Source organism: Spea bombifrons, chromosome 2, assembly GCF_027358695.1.
Source record: "Spea bombifrons isolate aSpeBom1 chromosome 2, aSpeBom1.2.pri, whole genome shotgun sequence".
NCBI lineage: Eukaryota > Metazoa > Chordata > Amphibia > Anura > Pelobatidae > Spea > Spea bombifrons.
The window spans coordinates 10,922,635-10,932,637 of NC_071088.1; the positions used below are offsets into that span (position 1 = coordinate 10,922,635).

The following is a 10,003-nucleotide window of genomic DNA, read 5'->3' on the forward strand; positions in this document are numbered from 1 at the left end:
AATGGAGCAGGCTCCATGGGGTGCCATAACTTGTGACTTCCATTTTTTTAATTAATAGTTCTTTTGTGCCTAATTTTGACTATTTTCTGGTTGAGGTTAGTGGTTCCTGCTATGGAAAACCCTGCCCAGGGCCCACCAGTGCCTTAAAGCAGTCCTGCATCTGCTCTGGTAGTATTGGGTTGCATGCTAATGGAAAGAAGTGATTTTGTAGCCTAATGCAGGGGTTCTTTTCCAGCTCACTGTGAATTAGCATGCACTTTAGTCGCCCATGTACTGGACACTGTCTAAACAGAGACGCACGGGGTACTGGGTTCATGTACAATCAGCCCCTGTATGGCGCTAAGAAAGAATCAGTGTTTCTACTTCCTAGAACTGCATATCATCTCCTGTACTTCCTCCAAGAAAGAAGAGACTTGGCTTCTTCTTTTTTTAGCTACTTAGGGGGGGAAAAGAGCCGCAATGTGAGATAGTGGGGACCAAACCAGACCACAAAATAACCAGGGGTTCAATATTATTGTGAGAGCACCATGCTATGGTACTTAACCCATTGAGTGCCAGAGAAGTGAGGATTCCTATGCGTTGTTAGGATAAGAATAGCAATACAACAAATATTAGGGAGGGAATTATTTGTGATGTAGTATATATAAGAGTTTCTTTTCTTTTGTAGCTTCTAACACAGTCTGAGATTTGGAGAGGCGAGCAGCCCGTCTTGCTCTCGAGGGGTTAATCCACTATGCATCTGCTTCCAGTTTGAAACTCCCATTAATGCACTGCCAAGTACAGGAGAAAAAAAAAACTGCTCTCGGGAAAATTTCATTAACCCATTCTGCTTCTTTATTATGAACTTGGAAAAAATAAAAAGATTATGCTGGAAATTTTGGGATGTTTGTGCCAAAATATTTAACCATGTGGCTTTATGGGTTTGATTTGCAGCCAGGTAAATCCCAGTACTCCGAATTAATAAGAGCCATAGGTAATATAACATGACGACTTTTACTGTTATCCTAAAGCTATTAATTTTTAGTGGTTCTGAAAATGGAAAAAAAAGTTCCTCAGGGCTGCCCTGACCATATGACACAACTGAAACAAACCCTGCATTGTAAATGCCAAGAAATATATATATATATATATATATATATATATATATATATATATATATATACTGTATATAAATATATGGGATGTATATGTGGTATACATGATCTGTCTATACATCCTAAATCTACATATACAGTATTGAATGTTTGCAGAATTAAGTGCCTGGTAACTTTTTATCAAGAGCCAGATGATAGAGATAGAACATGTGAGTGGAACTAAGGGGTTAAGTAGGTACTGAGTAACTGCTTTTATTATTATTATTCTTTGCTGTGAATGTATAAAGGGACTGCCTAAACTAAATGGTATCTTCAAGGAACAACCCCAAAGTGTTGATCTTTTTAACCCATGAGGAGTCCCAAGATTTGCATTATGCTCTTCCACTTAAATGGTTAAGGTTCTCAGCAGGATCTTCACGTAATTTGTCCATCACAAAGTTGTGGCTGCTGACACTTCTCCCCAAAAAGTTTGTTCCTCCAAGTCATTCTGTGATAGACAGTTCTACACCCCAAGACGTTCTAAGGCAGAAGGTAATACATTTCCATCACTGCCTTTCTAAATTATGAAGACTAATGTATTATTTAGTAACTGGAGGCATGTTCAGGATTCCAAGAAATTGTAAGAGAAGAAGAGTGCATCATTCTAATGTGTTAACTAATAGAATGATCAATAGAAAGAAAGCATGCAGGGAAGAGCTCTGTCTCTGCTTGTGTTGGAGCACAGGGCATGCACCCAGTCTGAAGCAGAGATGTCCAGAGCAGGAGAGGAGGAACTTCTCCCCTCCCTTGGCCATGATTGATGATTCTGGCTCCCAGCCAGGACAAGGAAGGGCTTGCTAGGACTACGCACGAAATGAGATCACACTTCAAAGAGTCTGGGGGAGGGCTGCTAAGAAGGCTTCCCATAAATTCCGGCACAGGGTGCCCGGCTTCTTCACAAACCATCCAGCCATGAGCCAGTGTGTACCAGAGGGAGCTTGCTAGCCCTGAGTACAGACACTGCGCAACTTACAGCCCCAGGAAACAAAAAAGATAAGAAACTAACTCTGGGAATCAGGAGATCTGCATTGCCTCCTAGAGCTTGAACTACTAGATCTGCAGCTGGTGAGTTGCAGTGACCCACCTGCCAGAAGGTGACCATTGTTGCAACTTGTCTGTTCCAAAAAGTGTTCCAGGAATGTCCTGCGCGTTCTATTTGCTGCCATGCATGGCATCTCTGCTGTGTGCCCTGGCTGTGATGGGCAGCAGTGTTATGGATGAAGAGCTGGTGGCCCCTATCAGGCTGGACGCCGACCAGGGACCATCTGAGGATGGCAAGGTGTTCTACCGCTTGGAGGTTTTTGGAGAAGAGCTGACTCTGGAGCTAGAGCCCGACCCCAGTTTCTTAGCCCCGGACTTTAAGCTACAGTACGTTGGTCGCCCCAAGGAAAGTGCAGAAGAAGACCAGGAGGTGGTGACTGATCTGTCTAAATGCTTCTACTCTGGAACTGTCAATGGGGACCCATCTTCCAGCGCTGCCCTGAGTCTTTGCGCAGGTATCAGAGGGGCTTTCTACCACCGTGGACAAGAGTACTTAATCCAACCGAGCAACCACACACTAACAGTGGCTGCCTCCAGCTCCTCCAACCCACTGGTGCTCCATCTGATCCGCAGGAGAAGCCGAGCCAAGCCTAAGTGTGGGGTGACTGACACCCCCACCCAGAAGACAGAATCTGAGTCTCAGCCTAAGAAAACCATACCACCTCCAGGTAAGTCACTACACTTTTCCTAAGTCACTACTCACTTGGAGTGACCTGTTGCTCGGGACATGCTGGATATTTGTTCAGAACAAACTTTCAATTAGCTGATCTGCACCTAAACACTTTAACTGCCAGGGCAGGGGACTGTGATGAGCATTGCAATTCTCTCCACACCCCAGTGGCACCTAAGAGGTTAAATTTGCATGGAATGGACAACTTTTCCCAAAATGCACGATTTACCTGATTACATATTTGCTTCATTTTCTGAAATAACCAAATGCATATAACCGATCCCTTCTGCTGTGAAAGTCTGTTTCTCCTCCTTATGCTAATGAAGTTAATAAAGTTAATGTCAACTACCCTCAGAAGTCACAGGGCTACAATGTGACAATCATATGAAACATTAGACTTTCAATGAACCAGTGTGACACCAGTACCTCTTGTCCTTCAGAGAGAATGTGGTGCTTAACTGGTTAAAACATACAGAGTTTGAGATGATGTCATTGCAAAAATCAGGCAAGTCTATACCTGCTACACAATTTTATAAAAGAATGACATCTTCCAGTGGTGTATAGTTACAGTATATATAACACAACTTCTAAAATATCTTATTTATTCCGTTCATAAAACATATTTGGAAAAAGGATAAAATGATCAAAGCACATATTTTTTTTTAGTTTTTAGAGCTGCAGGCTATCGCACATTTGCATCTTATACGCATTAATGCAGGAAATGCATTGCATGAATGACTTTAAAGAGCCAGTGACCTTGGAACTTAGTGCTGCAAATGTTTAATCCAAGATTGACCGTTAGGAGTAACTGGGAGTCGGTATAATGGTTTAGTGTTTAGGGAGGTGCTGCGAATTCAAGGTCAGAGGTGTAGTGGGGCACTTGGCAGATTTTGCAGGTACACGTGGAAGCAAATGATCTCATACCTTCCCCTTTAACGCAAGAAAAAAAGAAGTTGACTCATAATCTGCGCTTGCCGGCCAAAGATGACTTAAGGATTTCGGCTGCTGTGCTTATTTCATTTGCAGATTTCTGGTTTTCAGATTTGCTGAGTTGCAAAAGAATAACAAAATAAACTTTTCGTGCATCATTGAGACGTAAGAATTTTGGAGAATGATTAGAAATAATGTTTTTTTTTTTTTTTTACCCGTTCTTTCTTTGTAGGATCAGGAAACACAAGGAAAAAGAGATTTGTGTCAAGCCCGCGTTATGTGGAAACGTTACTTGTGGCTGACCAGTCTATGGCGGAGTTCCATGGAAGCAGTTTGAAGCATTACCTGCTAACGCTGATGTCCGTAACTGCTAAGTTGTACAAACATCCTAGTATCCGGAATTCGATCAGCCTGGTGGTGGTTAAAATCCTCGTTCTCTACGAGGATCAGAAAGATTTGCATGTCACGTCCAACGCTGCTTTGACTTTAAGAAACTTTTGCCAGTGGCAGAGGCAGCTGAACCCAGCGAGCGACCGCCACGCAGAGCACTACGACACCGCAATACTTTTTACAAGACAGGTAAGAGAACTTGGGGGGATTATAAAAAAAAGGACTTGAAACATTTTATACGACGTCCCACCGAGGCCTGCAGCCAAAGTGTGACATTTCCTGCCAAAGCTTTGCCCTTGATCTAATTAATAACCAAAGCTATTTTTTTTCTTAATAGGATCTTTGTGGTGCCCAGACATGCGATACCCTGGGGATGGCTGATGTCGGAACAGTCTGTGATCCGGGACGCAGTTGTTCGGTTATTGAAGATGATGGTTTGCAGGCAGCGTTTACTGCGGCCCATGAATTAGGTATGACACATTTACACGGCACATTTCCTGCCACTAGTGTTTGGGTTTAGACTTGGAATGAGATAGGGAATGCCCAAAAGTAAACGTCTCTGGAAGGAAAATGTTCTTTGTTTAGAGACACCAGATGGAGCCTCAAGTTTACATTTGGAGACGGATAGGCTCGGGTTTTAGTGTCTTAACTACAGCTGTGACCATCTTTCATAGATTAGCACACAGAAACTAGTAAAAAAAAAAAGCGCAGTGACCTTTTATGATGGGGAAATACATTAAGAACATGGAGAACACTCAACAAAGCCTCAGGCAGGGACGCTGTGTTAAACTGTTGGTTGGTGTCCTAATACACACCAGAATCTTTTAAGTAATACAAAACAGCTTTATTACATACATCAAGCACAAAAAACAATTATAACTATACTGGTTTTACTAAAAAAAGCTAATGCTTTACCAAATTGGACACACTTTAGACACTGGTGACCTATCACGCTGACACCTGGTTGGCCACCACTACTTTCTCCGGATGTTTGATGTGTGTATTTAATATAGCTATTTTGTGAGACTTAAGATTTCCTGAGGAAGCACTTGACACTTGGTATGTTTTATAAAAAAAAAAACCTTTGAAGTTGGTTGTATTGGAGCCGAAGAATTTTTTCTTCAAGAGCCTTCTTGAGTTTATCTCAAAAGGATGGAGTGTAATGTATATGATGAAATAGTTCAACGCCCGCGTTTAAAATACACAATTTGTTTTTTTCTTCTCCAGGTCACGTCTTTAATATGCCACACGATGAGGCTAAACAGTGTTCCAGCTACAATGTTGCAAATCAAGATTCCCACATGATGGCTTCAATGCTCTCCAATCTAGACCGCCAGGAGCCGTGGTCTCCCTGTAGCGCATATATGATAACATCGTTTCTGGACAATGGGCACGGTGAGAAGAAAAACCTTTATTAGCTATGAAAGTTAAGGCAAAAATGTATTGTTCCCCCGAAAATTTGAAATCAAATGCCATGTAGTCAATTTAATTTCAGTTGCAATGTGGATATATTTAATGAAAATTGCTTATGATGCCTTATCGCTTTCTTTAATCAGGAGAGTGCTTACTGGACAAACCAAGCAGACCAATCCAGCTACCCTCAGATCTCCCTGGAACATTGTATGATGCCAATAAACAATGCCAATTTACATTTGGAGATGAGTCCAGACATTGTCCAGATGCGGCTAGCACGTGTACGACCTTGTGGTGTACCGGAGTCTCTGGAGGACTGCTTGTGTGCCAAACTAAACACTTCCCATGGGCTGATGGAACAAGCTGCGGAGCAGGGAAATGGTGCATGAACGGAAAGTGTGTAGACCAGGCAGACAAGAAACACTACGAGGTACTTTTTATCTATTTTTATCTTATTTTATATATGATAGATTTTCTTTTTTGTTCTCATGTTTGCCCATTATCGAGCCAGTATCTGTACAGTTGTTTTGTAGGCTTCAGTTCTTAAAGGGGTAACAAAATATCTCAATTCCCCAATCCCATTTTTCTATGGGTTTGCTTTCTTTCATGGTTTAGAATGTTTTCTTTGTTACATTGTGTAATTTTTTTGCCATTATTCATGATTACTTTTGCTTCTTCTTAATGCTGTAGACTCCAATACACGGAGGATGGGGTTCATGGGGCCCATGGGGAGAATGTTCTAGAACCTGCGGTGGAGGAATTCAGTATTCTCTTCGAGAGTGTGACAATCCAGTGCCAAAGAACGGCGGAAAGTACTGTGAAGGAAAACGGGTGCAGTACCGGTCATGCAACACCGAGGACTGCCCTGAAAATAACGGTATGCAATCACTGTGTGCGTGTGTATATACACATATACATTTTTGCCAAGAACTTCTAATAACAAGACCGGTGGGATTCTAATTAGTCATATTTGGTATCCACAGGTAAAACCTTCAGAGAAGAGCAATGCGAAGCCCACAATGACATCTCCAAGTCTGCTTATGGCAGTGGACCTGCGGTTGAATGGATCCCCAAGTATGCAGGAGTGCCCCCTAAAGATCGCTGCAAGCTCCTGTGTCGTGCTAAGGGAACTGGATATTTCTTTGTATTGAGCCCCAAGGTAGGTTCTATCCTCCTAGTTATATCCTTCTGTAGGCTGTGAGTTATCTTGATCTGTATAATTTATGTTCTATGGCTAAATAGTGGTTCATGAGATTTCTAAAAAGGAAACAATTGTAATCATAAGAAGGTAGATAATGCACTCTAATTAATGCTCTGCTTTGTTCCTTGTCTGCTTTCTCCAGGTTGTAGATGGCACCCCTTGTAGCCCGGACTCCACCTCTGTCTGTATTCAAGGACAGTGTGTGAAAGCTGGCTGTGACAGGGTAGTTGGCTCCAACAAGAAGTTTGATAAATGTGGAATATGTGGGGGCAATGGATCAACTTGCAAAAAGGTTTCGGGGACCTTCACTATTGCACAGTAAGTTGGCTATACAAAGTCACACTTTACATCTTCTAATAAGTAAGAGCTGAGTTTCCTTCACTTTTAATTGAATGGAGACCTCATTCTTCTCAGAGAGGTTTCCCAACATAGAGCACTAAACATATGACCCATACAATTTAAACCAAGCGCAGATGAGGACTAGGAAATGTAAAAGTATTTTCACTATCATAGTGTGAGTACTATATGTATATAAAAAGACCCTTGTGAATTTGTACTTTGCTTACCTACTTGTAGTGATTAGGTGAAGAGCGGTATTTTTTCCTAACGTTGTATTTTGTTTTGCTTTGTAGAGCTGACTATCACGACGTTATCACAATTCCATCTGGTGCCACGAACATTGATATCAAACAGCGTAAGAGTAGGGGCTCAAAACACGATGGCAGCTATTTGGCTATCAAAGCAGCTGATGGCAGCTATATTCTGAACGGTGGTTATACCCTATCAACTATGGAACAGGACATTAGTTATAATGGAAACATATTGCAGTATAGTGGGTCTTCTGCATCTCTGGAAAGGATTCGTAGCTTTAGTGCGCTGAAGGAGCCTATCACCGTTCAAGTCCTTACTGTGGGCGAGACACATCGGCTAAAAATCAAATATATTTACTTCGTCAAGAAACCAGCTCAATCAGAGAAGCCTACGAACAAGAAGAAGGAATCTTTCAACGCCATCCGAGAGACCATTCTCTCAGAATGGGTCATCGAAGAATGGGGAGAATGCTCCAAAACGTGCGGTTTGGGCTGGCAGAGAAGATCGGTAGAATGTAGAGACATAAAAGGCCGCCCTTCGAAAGATTGCGCCAAAGAACTCAAGCCCGATGACATCCGGCCGTGTGCAGACACACCGTGTCCTCAGTGGCAGCTGGGAGATTGGTCCTCCTGTTCTAAAACCTGTGGGAAGGGTTTCCGAAAGAGATTTTTAAAATGCGTTTCCTACGATGGTAGCAATTTGCCTCAAGAGAGCTGCGATCTTCTAAAGAAACCCAAACATTTGATAGACTTTTGTACCGTTTCCAACTGTGTTTAAGCAGCATCCAATTCAAAATAATGCTAGTTTTTTTTTTATCAAAAGATCAATACGCTGTACCAGAAGCGTCAGGTAGAAAGTTTTTTTTTTTCCGAACATGCATGCCTGAGGTTGGAAAGTGAAGCGGTGTCAGTAACTGCTGTGGGATTACATCATGAAGTTTAGTAACAATTGCAGAGTCGGAAGACTGGCAAATTACTGTCCATCATCTTTTATGTTTTAGAGTCCCTGGGGGCTCCATGAGTTCCGAAAAAAAAATGCTACAGAGGGAATTGCATTGTTGGCCAATTAGAATGCGCCTCAGGTGTTTAACACATATTTTGCATGGTACGACGGAAACTTCCAACTTAGGAGGCACATTGTCTTGGTATTCAAACTTTTATTTGGTCAGGGTTAACCTACCTCAGTTAAGAAGGGCTAAAATGGGAGTAGAAAAGGATGTTCATCGTAGCTCATTATGGCTGCTATTATATTGTATTATATTTTTGTAGAAAAAAAAAAAAAGTCGTATTCTCTTGTCAACATTTAGTTGGACCAAACGTTTCGATGCCCTAAAATGATGCTCTCCAACTGGAGGCCTGCGAGCCAGATGTAGTGGCTCCTTGCCTGCCCGAGAATTCCATATGCTTTACTATATGACATCATTGTTTTAACAGGCAGCAGCAGTTTGCCAGAATCTATGGTATTCCAACGGAAGTCAGTATTTTTTTGTGTGTGTGTTCTTAAATCTCAGTTGGTCCCCTGGTCCCAGAGGGGATACAGGTTTTGAGGATCTGCTTAAATAACCATAGTTGATTACATACGATATTGACATCGTTTTGACAGCTCTGCTCATGTTGGTGACCTAATAGGACCAACTTTCCAACGATGCACTCCAGCTGTATGTATAATATATGAAAGACGCCGCAGATCAGCTTATTTTCTAAACCTCGAGTTTCCAGGTTAGTTGGTTTCACCACAAACTTTTCAAGAAATGGTTTAACTTGTCCGCAAACTCACTGCTTAGTGAATAAGCCACAGAGTGTTGTAATGATAACCTTTCTCAACCCGAGAACAGATTGTACATCATTACAATTCACTTGACCTCTACTGGGGTAACAATTTAGGATCAGATACTAGATTCTTATCACAGAGGCCAGTACTGGGAAAGAGATATGATTGTTCTGCATAAAAGTTGAATGTTTGTTCTTAGATCAACTTTCTATGTCGTTGCGTTTGTCCTTTGTTAAACGCAATATAGAGTTAAAAGTGGTAGATCAGATTTGGCTAACCTTTAGCTCCGCAGTTGTTGGACTACAAACCCTATTATGTTCTAAAATGAGAATGATGGGAACGATTGTCCACACACTGCTGGGGCGAAGTATAAATGGCCCTACGGTAGACAGTCCTGAGGATTGCAGGTCCATCCGCAACTGGAAACCAACCAAGTGCCACAGGTCTATACGAGTCTATAGACTTTTTTTTTGAGAATATGATTTTACATTTTATGTATATAATTATACATCCACGTATAAAATGTACTTTATAAGTATGTTGCAGCTTCCCTTCAATGAAGGGTTTTGTTTGGAGGACATATATTGAACCTATTTATTTTTGTACATCCAATGATTATATTTTTAAGTTATCGCTTCTTATAACAAAAATAGAGTATTTATGCATTATGATGTTACTAGAAATAAAAAATAAAATATAAAAAAAAACTTGCTTGTGTGTTTTTTTTTTTTTTACGGTGACAGAGCACATGTAAATATTGTGCTTTAATACATAGTATATATTATGAGTATGCATACCAAAGCGAGGTATTGTGTTTGTTTAACTGGTGTGTGTGTGTGTTCTTTCTTTACTTTGGCAATTAGC

At 41.3% G+C, this 10,003-nt stretch overlaps 1 protein-coding gene across 1 annotated transcript; it reads left to right on the forward strand.

Annotated features, from left to right (window-relative positions):
- The first annotated feature begins 1,947 nt into the window (after positions 1-1,947).
- On the forward strand, positions 1,948-8,684 carry ADAMTS1 (ADAM metallopeptidase with thrombospondin type 1 motif 1). Its single transcript, XM_053456815.1, has 9 exons — positions 1,948-2,842; positions 4,007-4,353; positions 4,502-4,634; positions 5,392-5,559; positions 5,721-6,007; positions 6,268-6,454; positions 6,561-6,736; positions 6,921-7,096; positions 7,411-8,684. Exons 1-9 carry the CDS (start codon positions 2,272-2,274, stop codon positions 8,144-8,146), a joined length of 2,781 nt encoding a protein of 926 aa, XP_053312790.1. The 5' UTR covers positions 1,948-2,271; the 3' UTR covers positions 8,147-8,684.
- The last annotated feature ends 1,319 nt before the right edge of the window (positions 8,685-10,003 follow it).